The sequence below is a fragment of the Natrix helvetica genome (genome assembly GCF_964273705.1).
Source record: "Natrix helvetica genome assembly, chromosome: 2".
In the NCBI taxonomy this organism is placed as follows: domain Eukaryota; kingdom Metazoa; phylum Chordata; class Lepidosauria; order Squamata; family Natricidae; genus Natrix; species Natrix helvetica.
The window spans coordinates 253298110-253314317 of NC_138552.1; the positions used below are offsets into that span (position 1 = coordinate 253298110).

At 35.6% G+C, this 16208-nt stretch overlaps 1 protein-coding gene across 2 annotated transcripts in view; it reads right to left on the reverse strand.

Annotated features, from left to right (window-relative positions):
* Window positions 1-14527, reverse strand: part of ZC3H6 (zinc finger CCCH-type containing 6) — a 29203-nt gene extending 14676 nt beyond the window's left edge. Inside the window, exons 1-4 of one of the 2 annotated variants that reach the window (XM_081943047.1) lie at window positions 13631-14527; window positions 6054-6240; window positions 5482-5604; window positions 3775-4006 (exon numbers count right to left, since the gene is read on the reverse strand). In XM_081943047.1, the coding sequence (XP_081799173.1) occupies window positions 3775-4006; window positions 5482-5604; window positions 6054-6240; window positions 13631-13722 (634 nt within the window). In that variant the 5' untranslated portion in view covers window positions 13723-14527. The remainder of the gene's footprint in view (window positions 1-3774; window positions 4007-5481; window positions 5605-6053; window positions 6241-13630) is intronic. The other variant, XM_081943048.1, reaches the window with a different exon arrangement.
* Between the last annotated feature and the right edge of the window lie 1681 nt (window positions 14528-16208).

Here is a 16208-nt window from a genome sequence, read left to right on the forward strand (position 1 = left end):
TTGACGTCTTGGTGGCCTCTGATACCACTGACTATGGTATCCTTCTGGATCAGCTCCATAGGGTGGGAGTGGATGGCACTGTATTGTGCTGGATCTCTTTCATCCTCCCCAGCTGTTATTTGGGAGTGAGAGATCCCACCCTTGACTCCCTCTATATAGCATTCCATATATTCAGTAATCTCTCCACTCCAGTTTAGTTCTAGATGAAACTACTGGGTAAGAATATCCATTGCCATGGGATGAGGTATCATCAATGCAATATACTGATGATACCCAGTTATACATCTTCATCCCATGTGAATTGAGTCCTGCAATTGATTCCTGTGTCATTGCCTGGAGGCTATAGGGGAAACGGATGGAGAACAATAGGCTTCAGCTGAACCCTGGCAAGGCTGAGTGGCTTGAGGTTTCAAAGTCTCCTGAATCTGAGAAAGTACCATCTTTGGTGTTGGATGGGATTACATGGCGCCAAACAGACCTTGTGTACAATTTGGGGGTTCTTCTGAACTCATGATTCCTACTTGGTAGCAGCTGTAGCTAGGAAAGCCTTTGCACAACTCTGTGTTGTGCAGCAATTGTGCCTTTTCCTGAATTGGGAGGTTCTACTCTCAATTACTCATACCCTGGTCTCCTCCTGAATTACTGAAATGAGCTCTAAGTCGGGTTACTGTTGGGAAGTATCTGCAAGCTTCAACTTGTGCAAAATATAGTAGTGAGATCAAATGTGTACTGCTAGAACTTGCGTATCTTACATCTCTATTCCGTGATTGCTAGATTGCTTCTAAGTTCAACTCAAAATGCTATTTTTTAACCTTTGAAGTCCTATGTGTTATGGGGCTGGATTATTTGTGGGACAACCTCTCCTGGTTACATCTACCTATCCAGTCAAGTCTGGCAGGAAGAGCAAGATCACATCTGCTAAGGAATTCCATCTGACATGGACCCAAAAAGTGAGCCTTCTCTGCTATAGCAGCTGCTCTTCGATGAGATTGCCTAGACCAGCGGTGTCAAACTTGTATTGTCATGGCAGCGTCACATGACGTACTGAGACTTTCCCCCCCTTAGCTAAACGGGATGGGGCCAGCACGTGATGCATCGGGCCCGCAGGCCACAAGTTTGACATCTCTGGTCTAGACCCTACTGACTTTCCGGAAATCTCTTAAAACATGGTTTTGTCAGCAGGTTTGGGGATCCAATGTAAATAGAAGTATATTATAACTATATGGACCTTGAATGCACTCTCCCATTCACTCTTCAGTGAATATATTCATATTTTTAATTTTAAAAGTTTATAAGGCTGTGTTTTTACCGCATTTTTCGGAGTATAAGACGCACCGGAGTATAAGATGCACCAAGGTTTTGAAGAGGCAATTTTTTAAAAAAAGTAGGTAGGTAGATAGAGGGATAGAGAAGGAGAGAGAGAGAAATACAGTAGGTAGGTAGGGAGAGAGAGAGAGTAGGTAGGTAGATAGGTAGCTAGAGGGAGAGAGAGAGAGAGAGAGAAATACAGTAGGTAGGTAGGGAGAGAGTAGGTACGTAGGTAGGGAGATGTTTCCAGGTGTATTTATCCATGTGCTGGAGAAGGAAATCAATCTGCAGCACCTAAAACTTGTTTCTGGTGGCACAGCACTTGATCAATCTAATTCTCATCAATCACTCTAACTAAAGAGCTTTCCGAAAGGAAAAAAAAAACTTTTTGCACTCTGCAAACCTCCCAAAAACGGCCTGTTTTTTCCAAATAAAAGGCATGCAGAGAGCTTCTGAGGAGAGGGGGGGGATGAGCAAAAAACTGCATTTTTCATAAAAATGGGCCCGTTTTTTGTCAACAAAATTGCATGCATAGCCTTATGGAGGCTTATAGAGTGCTGCTGAGGCTGGGGGAAACAGCCCATTTTTACTCATTTCTGCCTTCCCCAGCCCCCAGGAGCTCTCTGAAAGCCTTCGTAAGTGTATGCATGGCCATTTTTGTGAAGGGGCGGGGCTTTGAGAGCCAAAAAAATGGTGTATTCGATGTATAAGATGCACCCAGATTTTCAGCCTTTTTTGAGGAAAAAAGGTGCGCCTCATACTCCGAAAAATACGGCAATTGTTTTGTTTCAACTGTATGCCATCCAGAGACCTATCCATTAAGTGGATGGCTGTATCAATTATATAGATAGAACTCCTGCTATGTGGCCATGTTAAGCTTATTTCCAAAATAATGCATACTTTGATTATATTACTTCTGGCCTATTACAATGTGCTTCATATAAAGCTGCCTTTGACAATATTTTGAAATGGGCTAGGAGGCTGCTGTTCATTTACTATCAAATACTGCATAAATAGAGTGTAAAACTCTCTTGTTAAAATAGGTACATGGGCTTATAATTTGTTTCTGAATTTAATCAAAAGTGCTGGCATTACTGACCTTTAAATATTTGAAAGATTTATGGGCAGAATATTAATGGATTGCTTCTGTATGAATCCTACATGTTGAAATAATTTTCAGAGTATTCTTTGTACATCTCAAAACTCCACAATCTGTATGGCTGGAATAAGAACATCTTTTTGATAAATTTATCTAGGCTTCATTTTTAAATAATTTTATTTAACTTATCAAAATATAAGATATAAACAAATGGACATACAATCTCGCTCATGTATAATCTTGCTTTATTTAATATTTAAATATTTTATTGCTATTTTGGTAATTCTGGTTTGTGATTTTTTATGTATTTTTATTGCAAGCTACATGGGACCCTACAGGATAAATATGCTCTAAATAAACAAATTAATGTTATTACTAAGCCTTAAAGCTGTTTTGATTACCAGCTATATAATTAAATGCAATCAACTACCATCTAGGAAAAAAAGTGCTTTCTGAAAATTGTCCATTCCCAATTTTAATGTTCTGGCAACTTAAATTTGGTTAAACAATAAAGTAAGTATTCAAACTGTATTTGAAGCAGGAAAAACTTAATTGTGCTTTTAATGTGCTTCTTCAGAGTATTAGCTGAGGAGCGGTTTGGAATCTTTTTGCACAAGACTATTTAACCATTACACATACGATTGAAGTTACAAAATCAATTCATTTACTCCCCAAGGTTTTAGGCTTTTCAGATCCACGATCCATGTTTAATTTACAGGGCAAATACATTTCTGTAGAATGTCTAAACACATGACAGAGTTCAAGAACTGTATGGGAAAGGGACTTTTCAGCATTAAAATACCTGTTCCTACTATGTTTTCCTTTCCTTTAATAAAGATAAAGGAATTCTCTGCTTTTCATCTGATCTTCAATTAAGCAGAGTTCTTAGAAAAAGCATACATCTCTCATTGAAAGGCATAAAAGGATATGTATCATTGTCAAGAATAATGCTAGCCATTCTCAAGTAACATGCTTACTTACAAAAATTACATTCAGGTAAAAACATTATACATATAATTCCTTTATTATTATTATGTAATTGTCCTGCTGGAATAATATAACTATGTTGTCTATGTTCTCTTATGTTAAAGTTTCTGATGATTTATATCTGAATGAACCTTTTTGGATATAGGAAAGCAGTTTAGACTGGAAGACAAAAGCCATAAGGCTAATGAACCTATAAAAATATAATTAAACTCACTGGAAATATAATGGTGGTATGATTAATGGTTAGATGATTATTGACCATTTTTATTGCCACTAACGGATTAATAGTGAAGTTCTGTAATAATAAATGTGACTCCGTATTCCATTCTGCATAGATAGGTACAAACTCAGATTTAATTGTTCTTTGATTACTGCCTTACCTTTGTGAATCCCTTTCATCCCTTGCTTTTTCACTGGTTCTTTTGAAATTGGAACTTCTAATTCATTAGTTTCTTTAGCTTGTCTATATTGCTTCAACTGGTCAGCAAAATCATCTTTTTCATCTTCATTGTAGCCAAAATCATCACTGTAATTATCATAATCTTTGCTTTTTGATTTTTTATTATGCTGTGTCTTCTGTGAAGGATTATATTTTCCTGAAATATGCCCTTGCTGGATAAAACATAAAGATAATTAGAAGCATATGAGAATACTAATTAAGAATAAATCTCTAGTATATTAATGTAACAAGAAATCAAGATTCTACCTGATTTACCAATATATATATATTGTAGCATTTACTCTTCTAAAGTTTTCTTTACTCTAATTTTTAAAAAAATATACTATCAGCATATTGTTCTTACAGATTTTCAAAAATGGGAGGAAACTGTTTCTAGTGATTACCCCCAGACAAATTGACAGTTACTGAGGTAAGATGTCTGCTCATTTAATTATGAGTATATAGTAGTGTTGAAAGATTCTAAAATGAAATAATTGGTTATCATTTTTGTTTTGTTTTTATTGATCTTTAATCCTGCCACTTCGCCATATTCTTCTAATTTTTGAATTAATTTCTGACTGGATTCTAATGGGTCCTCTAGTATAAATACTAAGTCATCGGCATAGGCTTGGGCCTTATATTCTTCATTTTTGAGTCTTAAACCTTTTATTCGCTGGTCCTTCCGAATTTCATTTAATAAAATTTCCAAAGTCAATATAAACAGCAAAGGAGAGAGGGGGCATCCCTGTCTGACTCCTTTTTTTATTTCAATCTTCTCTGTTAATTCTCCATTCATCAGAACTTTGGCTGTCTGATTGTTATAAAATCCTTCTATCATTTTTATAAAATTTTCTCCAAATTTCATCTCATCCAATAATGTTATTATAAATTTCCAGATTACGTTGTCAAATGCTTTTTGTGCATCAAGGAAAACCAGTACCATTTGTTTTTCTGGATGCGCCTCGTAGTACTTATACAGTAGCCCTTGACTTACAACCATTCATTCAACAATAGTTTAAGGTTGTGACAGCCTTGGAAAAAGTGACATGACTCGTACTTACACTTATGAAAGTTGCATTCCTCCGGTCACATGATTGCAATTTGATAGCTTGGCAACTGGTTTACATTTATTTCCAGTTGTAGTGTCCTGTGATCATGTGATTGCAATTTGTGACCCGTTTTACTAATTTCTGACCCCCCCCCCAAATGGAAAACACATCCCACTGGGGAAGTTGGATTTGGTTAATGACCTTATGATTTGCTTAACAACTGCAGTGATTTATTTAAAGGCTGCTGTAAAATTATCATAAATTTGTATCTGACTTAATTTATGATGGCAATGACTATTGATAGAAATTCCGGTCCCAATTGTGGTTGTAAGTCAAAAACTACCAGTGTTATATTTACAGTACTTATCCCTTACCTCCACATTGTGAAGAGTAAACAAACAAGGAATAAGAATTATTTGTTTAGGGACTAAATAAACTATAATTACATATTTTGAAAACAATACAGTGCACTTACATGTCTAAACTAATCCAATATAATTAATTTAAAAAAATAGTTCACATCTTTTGAGAAAAATGATCAAGCAACTATTAAAACAGCATGGAAAAACAAACAAAGTGAAGTTTTTTTAAAACTGTACCTGAAGGAATGAAGACTCATAATCTCTATAGAAACCAGCTCCTTTCTTATGAGATCTTTCTGTACGTTCAGCATCAGAGTCAATGCTATAGTCAGAACTATCATCACTAGAAGGTGAAGTATGCTGAAAAGGAATAACATTATCATTTATACAATGACTGCTGTAGTATAATCTGTGTATGTGTATGTGTGTGTGAGAGAGAGAGATTTCACACACATCTATCTCTATGATTGAAATTACTACAAGTATATCTGAACAAAAATGAGTGCAAGCTAGGGTTATACAAGACAAATTGGCACAAGGATCAGTTTATCACCAATTAAGGTAGGTTTTGCATATAATCTTATGAAGTATTGGAACACTTAATGAGCCTTGCCAGTACACATTTCAGTTCACATGGGTGTAAGAATGTTAGAAGCAGCATGCGATGATGGCTCAGTGAACTGTTTTAAGGAGTTAATATTCAGTAACCTAATTAAAGCAAAGATATTCCAGTATAGTTTTACATTTTGTTTAAGTGGGAAATATTAGTTAGAAATAAACTGCATAGCATGCTAAAGAGCACTTTATACCTTGTGTTTATCACGTCTTCTCCTTTTTGATTTTTTCTTCTCTTTTTCCTTTTTGCGTTTCTTTCGTGATTTCCTATGAGATTTTTCATTCTTAGGTTTATCTTCAACTTTTGTGCCTTTTTCTTCCTTATCTTCCTCAAGTCCAGCATCATCTATTTCACCATCTTCAAGTTCACCATCCTCTCTGCTTAAGGAAGATAAAATTAGATAAAATAAGAATTTGGAAGATTGCAGGGAACAATGCAAAATTGTTTTACTTCCATGTGTCTACGAGTCAAAATAGTGACATGCATTTAAATATGCTCACCCTAAATTAGCAATATATTTATTTATATTTCATATTTCTAAATATTTCATGTTTATTGTATTTCTTATATCAGACCATGCAATTTCAATTTTCTTAGTATATCTTAATAAATATAACTAATTCTCAAAATATTTCAGAACTATATAATTCCTAATTACCAATATACAAATATATTAATACAGGTAGTTCTCAACTTACAATCACAATAGGGACCAGACTTCTGGTTATATGTTTTTACAGTCATAAGTCAAGACAGCCATGTGACCAGACCTGATTTGTTTTAATGGCAGCTATTAAGCAAATCACTATGGTCATTTAATGAATACCATAGTCATAAACGCAAACCCATTCTTCCAAATGGGTAGTTTTTTTAGGAAACTGGCAAAAAATGACAAAAATTACAGTTATGTTACCATGGGATGCCCCAACTGATGTTAAAGGCAAGCTGGTTGTTAAACGCCTGACATGCAGTCATGTGACAACAAGGATATATGTTTGCACGTGGGATGACATTTTGTGATGGCCAGAAGTGCTTTATAGGCTGTTAAGCATTGGTCTGGGCGAATCGTAATTTTTTGTTTGTAAGCAACTGGTCATAAGTTGAGGACTACTTATAGAAGCAGAAAGTAGCAAAACTTATAGACTAAAATCCAACATTACAAATTATTTAGATTTTTCTCAGTGGCACAATCACTACAATATCTTCTAGAAGATTAAGACATTCTGATTCCAAATTTGAAATATTTTTTGAGACAGTAAAGTGCAATGAAATAAGCTGCGATACTATATGTGTGGAGACTGGTTTCTATTCCTACTCTTAGCCCTACATCAAAAATTGCTGTTGTGGGGCAAAAATACACTTTGTACTGAAGTTACAATTGTATACCAGATAAAAATATTATTGCTAAAAAATAATGGACTAAATGAATTATCCCTTTATTTTATAATATATAATTACAATATATGTAGAAATACATAAAATTATGAAATATTATATTATAAACAGATTAGTTTACCCAGTTAAATAAGCCTAATAGTATTTTTAATGTTGCTATGTTTGTTTTCTTTGTTTGAAGGTTACTTTACATACATTAAAGTTATGTATTATTTTATTTATTTTACTTTTCCTGAACTCAAGACAGCATATATACTAATGCTCCACTTCAGATTTTCCACAAAATAATCTTGTGAGATGGACTAAGAGCTTGACTGATCCAAATCAACCAATTGGCTTTCATGCTTAAGGGAAGACCAAAAGACTATCTTCTGGTTTCTACCAAGCACCTTAGCTGTATACCTAACTGACTCAAACAAAATTAAATTGTTGATATTAACTTGAAAATTTATTCATGGCTGTTTATAATTTATGCTTTTAAAATTATATTAGGGGAACATTTTTGGCATAGTTTTCTATGATACAACCTAAAGTACAGGTTAATGCAGATTTTTATCAGAAGTGCTATGCTGAAAATATGGAACAGATATAAACCGTGACCGTCTCTGAAAATGCCTTTACCTCAGCATAGAAAACATACAGGAAAGAAACAATACATAAAGAAAACTGGTTAAATACTGAGAGTTGATAGAATACAAACACAGAATACATAAGATAAAATCAAGAGAGCAATTGGCTGATGAAGAATTTAGTTTTCATTTTTTTATATATATAGTTTAAAAAGTTTTAAAGCAGATAATAGGACGTTTGGCACATAGCAGAACAAAAATTCAACTATGTACAAATTATAAACATGTAACTGAATAAATACATAAATATTCATTGAAATTTGAAGCAGAACAACAAATGAAAGATTGTAAAATAAATTGGTGTAAGAACTTTGGACACAATATACTGATGGAACAGTGGGAAAATGTGGTTTATAGGATTAAAATTTACATTATTATACCTTAAAAGATATTTTTTAAATAAAATGATGTATCACTGATAGACTTTAGAAAAATTGTCTAGAATATATAAAAGTATTTCAAATTTGTGTTGGAAATGTGGACAAAATGAGGAGTAATTTTATCATGCCTAAGGACTTGTAAAAAAATCAGACATTTTTGGGTTCAAGTACATATAAGGATACAAATAATTTTAATAATCAATATTCAACTGAAATCAGAAATTTGCTTGCTGAGGTTAATGGACAGTTAATAAAAAAAGAACCATAGAAGATCATTTTTATGTATGATTCTTGCTGTAATACTTTCTTATATGCACAAAAATGGAAAGACTCTGAAATACCCACAACGGAGGAAAGGTTGGGAAAGATGATAGAACTAGCAAAAATAGCAAAATTAACTTGTTTGATCAACAACTATATTTATCAGTGTCTGGAAACCCTCATGGCCTTTTTGCTGAAAAAAGAAAAAGAAAAGAAAAATGACCTTGTGATTTATGAGTCTGGCTATTAGAAAAGAAAGCTTGCAGAAATTTACATGATGTAAATTTGGAAAAAGAGAGTAAAATACAAATGCATTTATAACTGCTACCAAAAAGATTGGAAGTTACTTATTTATAATAGTTTCTTTTTCTTTTCTATTTCCTCTATTTTCTTTTTCACTAGTCTTTGTTTCTTTGATTTTTCTATTATTTGAATTGTTTTTCTATTATTAAAAAGTTCTTAATTAAAAATACATAAAACAATTCAGAATACATTCTAAGATAGCTAAAACAGCAACAGCAGCCACTACTGTTTTATTTTTTGAGAATGCCCTTTGGGGTCTATGTTGGGTCCTGGGAAAGTTCCAGTAATACAAGATAAGTTTGCAGGTGGTATTTTATCATGTTTGCCACCATTTTTATACATTACAAATTATTTTAGAAAATTCATTGGTTTAGGGAATTTGGCAATCATTATAAATGGGTTAGCAGGTATACTGTTATCATAGACACCAAACTGATAATTCAGAATATAATTATGCCTTGCAGTTTGAAATAATCTACTTCAAAACCAAGTCTATTTACCCTGTTTCCCTGAAAATAAGACCAGATAATAAGCCCAATTGGGCTTTTGAGCGCATGCTCTAAAATAAACCCTCCCGAAAATATTGCAAGACAGCAGCAGCCATGAGGTGACCATGCTCGTCGCCTCCTGCACCTCAAAAATAATAAGACCTCCCCGAAAATAAGGCCAAGCACCTATTTCGAGGGTCAAAAGAATGGGAACCCAGATTATTGGGGGCAATATGCTGACTCTGTAAACCACTTAGAAAGGGCTGTAAAGCACTGTGAAGCAGTATATAAGTTTAAGTGCTATTGCTGTATCTCACACATTAGTAAATGATGCCTAGACCTGTAGCAAAAGCTAGTATGATATTCAGACAAAGATCTCCTGTTCTTACAATACTCTTTATTTTCACAATTAGTAAGGGGTAGAGTTAAAGCTACATTTGAAGAACAGTTCTAAGTCATAATAATACACTGAAGTTTAATTCCCTTACTTTTCATGCTCACTTAAATTGGCCTTCTCCAAATTGGCATTGCCTAGATATGTTGAACTATAATTCCCAGAATTCTATATCAACTTCTGGGAGTTGTAATCAAATATTTTTGGACAGTATCAAGTTGAAGAAGGCCAATTTAAAATGCACAGAGCTAGGGAAACCTAGAACAAAGGGGAAAAAATAATGGAAACATTGGCACAGCTGGCAAAGAAACAGGATGTGTTCAGAAAAGTGTTTTAGCTCAGGCATGCAATAAGCTCCCTAAGGTATAAACGAAATCATTTTCGGGTTACAGTTATATAAGATTCTTAATTTATAAATATTCAGATGTGTTCAATATATCCAGCTTCCAAAGTGAAGTGAAACAAGATGACCTTTTCAAAACGTAAGATACTGTAATTATGCCTTTAATGTAATAATAGTTACTTAACAATATGCTGGCCATAGGAACTTAACTGATGTAATTTTAATCTACAGTTTAGACATACAAGAACTTTATATATAGCATTTAAATTATACTTTTGCCACATTGATGTGTGTGTGTGTGTGTGGCGTGTGTGTGTGTGGTGTGTGTGTGTGTGTGTATCTATATATCATATTACAAAAGCAGAGTAACAGTGTAACAAGAATATATCTTATACTGTTACTTTGAGGGAAAAATACTGTTTTGAAGACAAATTTCCAAATCCAATTTTTAACTTGATCCTATTAATATTTTAAAAATAATAAACGTGATAGAAAGTAAACAATGAAGATGCAAAAATATATTTGCTTTCCATTATTTCAATTGATCTCTATTAAACTACACTTTATAAATAGTTTTACATTTGAAACTACATCGATTTTTTAAACTAATAAACTAAAATGTGAAAATGCATAGCTGAGAAAGGCTCTTTCCAAATTTTTAATAGCAAACTTTAACCAAACTTTTAATTACTCATTTAAAAACATTTAAATTATATAAAAATATTAAACATATCAGTGAAACCTGATCCCATTAAACACTTACTGTAAGTGCAGTGGTGGCATACTTATTGTAATTAGTGATGTATTAATTTTCTAAAAGGAAATTAATTTAACTCTGGCAACCATAGAAGCACCAAATATTCCCATATAGCTGTAAATTTTTATGATACCTTCTAAGACTTTAGTATTATGAACTTCTATGGAATATAATACGGGGTTGTCACTGTTACTTCTATACTTTCGAAGAGATGCTAATAGAATTTCATTTGTATCTTAAATTCCAAATTGTTTTATATTATGAAGACAAAGATTAATGTATGCATATTTTGGAAAATGTATTAGCCAATGGATAATTAAAATCATTTGAATTAATATTTAAATATGTAAATGTTAAAATAATTACAAATGAATAAGCTATGTTTAAATTTTAAGTTTTGTACACTAATTCAATTTATTTATGAATTCTCATGTAGAAAAATAGTCAAGAAATCCAGTTTCAGGCAGTTACTAGTGAATGGTTTAAGCATTTATTTTATCTATTCCAGATATATTTAATTATGTCAGTGCAAAAATGGAACAGGAGAATGGGCAGCTGTATCTAAGAACTATGGTGGGTCATCACCACAGGTTAAATAATTGAGATCTGTCTCTAGATCATTTTATTGAAACAAAATGAGAGCTCTCTTGAAATGAAAAGAACACATCCCTTTGTTTCCTTCAAAATGTTACATGGAAGTCAGTGAACAAGATAACTCCATTGTATTTGAAATACCACAGTTGAATGTGGACTTTCACTACTTATTTTGAGATTCCTGACTTTTCTAATAAGAGAGAAGGGGAGGGGGAGATAGATTGCATGGAAAGGTTCCTACTTCAAAATAAGGAAGTACAATTCTTGTCTACTATTCTGACAAAAATAATTAAGGTAACCTCAACTTTAAAGTTATCCACTTAAAATATGTTTCATTGATTAGAGACATCTTGAAGGTTAAAAGGAACGAATATAAGAAATTATTATTGCATTTGTCATGGTTAACAGGAATAATTTAATTAGGGGCTATTTTGCACAGTCATACAATTTCTAAGCCTTAGGTGTCCTTCTTAGCCTTAGTATAATTCCACTCATCTAAACAGATCCACTTATAGATTTAGATCGGCTGGTCAACGTCAATATACTTCATGAATAATTTTGTAAAAATTTTGCCCAATCGTATAGAAAAAAGCTTGTTTTGTTTTGCATACATCTTGGATTCATTATTGCAGTTTGTCGCTTATCTGGCGGTCACGGTATTTTGTTCTGTTTCTACTAATTAACATGCAAACTTTATCCTGCTGGACAGTTCAGTTCAGGTTGACTAATACAGGTAGTCCTTGATTTATGACCACAACTGAGCCCAAAATCTGTGTTGTTAAGTCAAACATTTGTTAGATGAGTTTTGGCCCATTTTACAAGATTTCCTGCCACAGTTGTTAAGTGAATGACTGCAATTGTTAAGTTAGTAACATAGTTTTTACGTGTATCTGGTTTCCCCATTGACTTTGCTCGTCAGAAGGGTGATCTCATGACCTTGAGACACAGCAACGGCCGTAAGTATGAACCAGTTGCCAAGCATCTGAATTTTGATCACATGATCATGGGGATACTACAAAGTCATAAGGGTGAAAAATGGTCATAAGTCAGTTTTTTCAATGCCTTTGTAACTTTGAACAGTCACTAAATGAACTGTTGTAAGTCCAGGACCACCTGTATTAAAAGTAACAATGCTGTACTGCAGTAACCATTTTGAAATATTCACTGTTTAATCAACAATCTAACACACTGTAACTACATTAGTGAAGAAGTGCTGATTTGAAGGCATATGAGGCCCAGACCTGATTCACTGTAGCTATGGGCAAGTCATTTGAATTGCTATTCTCCTTGGTACTGTTTGTAGAAGAGGGGGAAAGGCTATATCCTACTTACTGTGTTGCTGCATGAATAAGGGATTATGTAATGTTTTGTATCACTTTCATAAAATAGCATTGCACATACTTGTGGAGGGACACTGGGATTATAGGAGACTTGTCTATTAATGGGACCTCCATTACAAATCTTGATGTAAAGAAAATTTTTGCATACATGTTGGAAAATGTGGGAGAAATAATTTCAGGTTTCCACATGTTTAAAAACAAATTAGTGAAGAAAGCCATATCTGTATGAAAACAAACATTTGCACAGAGACAGACAGAGAGAGAGAGAGAAAAGGAGCAGGACCTCAAACCAGAAAATGCCTCTGGTTTGTCAGATTATGGAATTAGAATTGTAAACTGGCAAAGAGAAAAATCTGACAAAACCTCATATATACACACATACAAAAGGAGTTCTAGTTAATGTGTAAGGTGTATACATTGTTATACAGCTTCATATATGTTACATATATGAGGGGATACAGTCTGCCTTTGAGTTCAAATGGCAATGAGACAGGGGATTAAGAACAACAGTGACATTACACACAGCCAATGTAAAGTGCATTTTATGAAAAAAAATGTAAAAAAAAAGGAAATGTAAAAAAAATGCATGCAAAATGCACCTTGAAGTTATCACCCACCCTTAAAAACATCCTTGTATCTAGACTAAAAAGAAAAAAAAACCCACCCCTACCTCAGGCTGAAGGTGACTTTCCCCCATACAATGCTATAGACATTTTCTTTCCTTAAATTCACCTAGGCACATTTAAGACATCGTTATTACCACCATTATCATCATCATCATCATCATCATCACATAGCATACCATCATTCTTAGTTATTATCACTGTTAATTATCACCATTGAGAAGCGGAGAGAAAGAAAGAGAAAGAGAAGAACGTTACTCGACCTTTCGTCCCCTGCATGTTGCCTGTCAGAGTCGGGCATGTTTTGGTCAAGAACTGGGTTTGGGGGCTTGGAGAATAGGCTTTCAAAGGCCATTGTGCTGGCTGTGCCTGTGTGCAGGGAGGAGGAGGAGGAAGGGGGGAGGAAGGCAGGACGCTGCTGCCAGTCGTAGGGCGCAGGGAGAGGAGGTGGAGGCGGCGCGCACTCGTGCGCACACACAAACACACACACACACGAGGGAGCGGCGGCGCTGCGTCTACAAGGGTGGACGACGCGAGGTGTTCCCCTCCGTGCAACGGCGAACAAGACTTCCCTCACTGATTTACTGAATTGGGGGGAACACAAACATAAGCTACACTTTTTTTTTTAAAACGGCCGTCCGAGGGGAGGCTGTCCTGCACCTCACGGGAAAAAAAGAGATGGGAGATAAATGCAGCTTATGAGGAGGAGTTCGGTACACACAGACCATACGGAGGAAGGAGGCAGCAGGAAGAAACAGGCAGAGCGGAAGGGAGGAAGACGGGACACGTTGGCCGGAGAGATGAGCTGCTCTGATTATGTCTTCCTTACAAACATGGCGCCCGCCCGCTCGCTAACGAGAGAGAGAGAGAGAAAGACGGGAAAAAAGGACCAATGGCGCGCGCGGAATGGACGGGGGTGGGGGCGGAGGCTGGACACGCTCACAAAATGGCGGCGGTTGGCGTCGCTCACAAAGCGCCGAGCAAGGCTGGGAAGGGAAAAAAACAACAGCCAGCTTCTCCCTGGCAGCTTTCGGGTCGCCGTGACCGATGCGGCGTTTGGTTGCGCGCTCTTCTGTGCCTCGCTGTCGTCATCGGATATCGGAAAGGCTTCCCCGCCTGCCATTGGTTCACGCCGCCGAGAGCAAGATGCCCGTTGGGCGCGCTAGGGGGAAAAAAAAGGGAAAGCGAAAAGCGCGCGCGCGCCTACATGGCGACGGCGCAATCGCTCTCTGAGGGGATTGATCGCTGTACACCCGCATGGAGAGGTTCGGCTCTTGGGCTACCCTTGGCGGCGCCTTGGCTTGAGAGAAAGACGAGAAGGGGAGATACTTGTACAAGAAAAGCAGGGAAACTCATTATTTTACATACTCACGCTCAGTAATGGTAGGACCGCACTGAAAACAAAAGGGGAAATGGATTCGCTCAGGTGTTCGGAAAAGGCGAAGGCGAAACTATCAGCGTCAAGCCTGGTTACTTTTTAGATGAAAGACCACTAGGAAACCTCAGCTATAGCGTGGGCTGAAAAATAAATAAATAAAAATACCCCGAAGAAGCGAAGGGCAAGCTCTCTTGCTTTTTATAGCATTCTCTCTTGATCTCTCTATTACTGTCAAATAAGCAATATCTTTGTGTCCATCCTGTCACCAGGAGCTGAACTTGAGTTTAGTATACTTTACCTTTTAGTACTTCATCTGTTTTTATATTGCAGGTACATAGCCTGACTTCTGATTCTATGCAGCACCCAGTCCTCTAAAAGTTTTACCAAATATTAACTTTTTGAGACGACAGATTAGTAAGCGATTGGAGAACAATTGTGCTGATTACTTAAATTTAACCATATTTAAATAACGTAAAATGTTTTGTGCTACATGCTTACCTAAGCAAGGTTGTATGTCTGAGGCAAGCTCAATCCTTGGTGTGTTCCTGAACACTTTCATACATTTTTTTTTTGCAACAGTATGGAAGTGGTTTGCCATTGTCTTTTTCTGGGATATTTTTCTAACTTTCCAGTCTAGCCTATAGTTCTGATCAATTTTATTTTATTTATTTATTAAATTTATATCCCGCCCAATTCCTAGCAACTCGTGAGTAGTTTACCAATTGTTAAAAACGTCTAAAAATAAGGGAACAACCCAAAAAAGATGACAATATTGGATGAGAACAAAGAAAAAACAAGCCCCATAATCTTAAGAGGTTCAGGGCCCCTTGAAACACCAGTAGGATGGGGTCTGTTTGAATCTCAAGGAAGACATTGCTACAGGGAAGTTGTACTTCTAAGTTTTAGGATAGATGCATTGTTTAATCAAAGGAACTTGGGAGTATGCTCCCTGCCAGATTGGATTGACTGTACAATCAGCAACTTGAATCACACCCAGAAGCAAACTGGCAACTAGTATTACTAGCACAAAGGTGTTACATGGGAATACCAAGGCATGCCCACCACTGCTTATGCTTCTGCATTTTGAACCAGTTGAAGCTTGTGGGTGATCTTCAAGGGTACTTACATGTAGAGTACATTTCAATAGTCAAGCACTGAACTGACCAGGACATGATGAGTGACAGTCTGAAGGGTCCTCCATGGTTTATTGTGGTTAGTCATCCAAATTCTACCATCCAAGCATCTTGGTTTCTCATGGAAAAGCTGGCTCATCAATGGTAGAGGTCCATTTGATGCAGGCAATGGCTACATCCGAATTATGGAAGTTGCCTAGGAAGCTACCTTAGAATATTTAACAGTCTTTCAGAGATTGATGAAAGCTTTTTCAATGAGAAAAGTTATACTTTGCATGGAATATACATTTATTTGGCATATTCTTTTAGCTGTTGTATCTGTTTGCTATG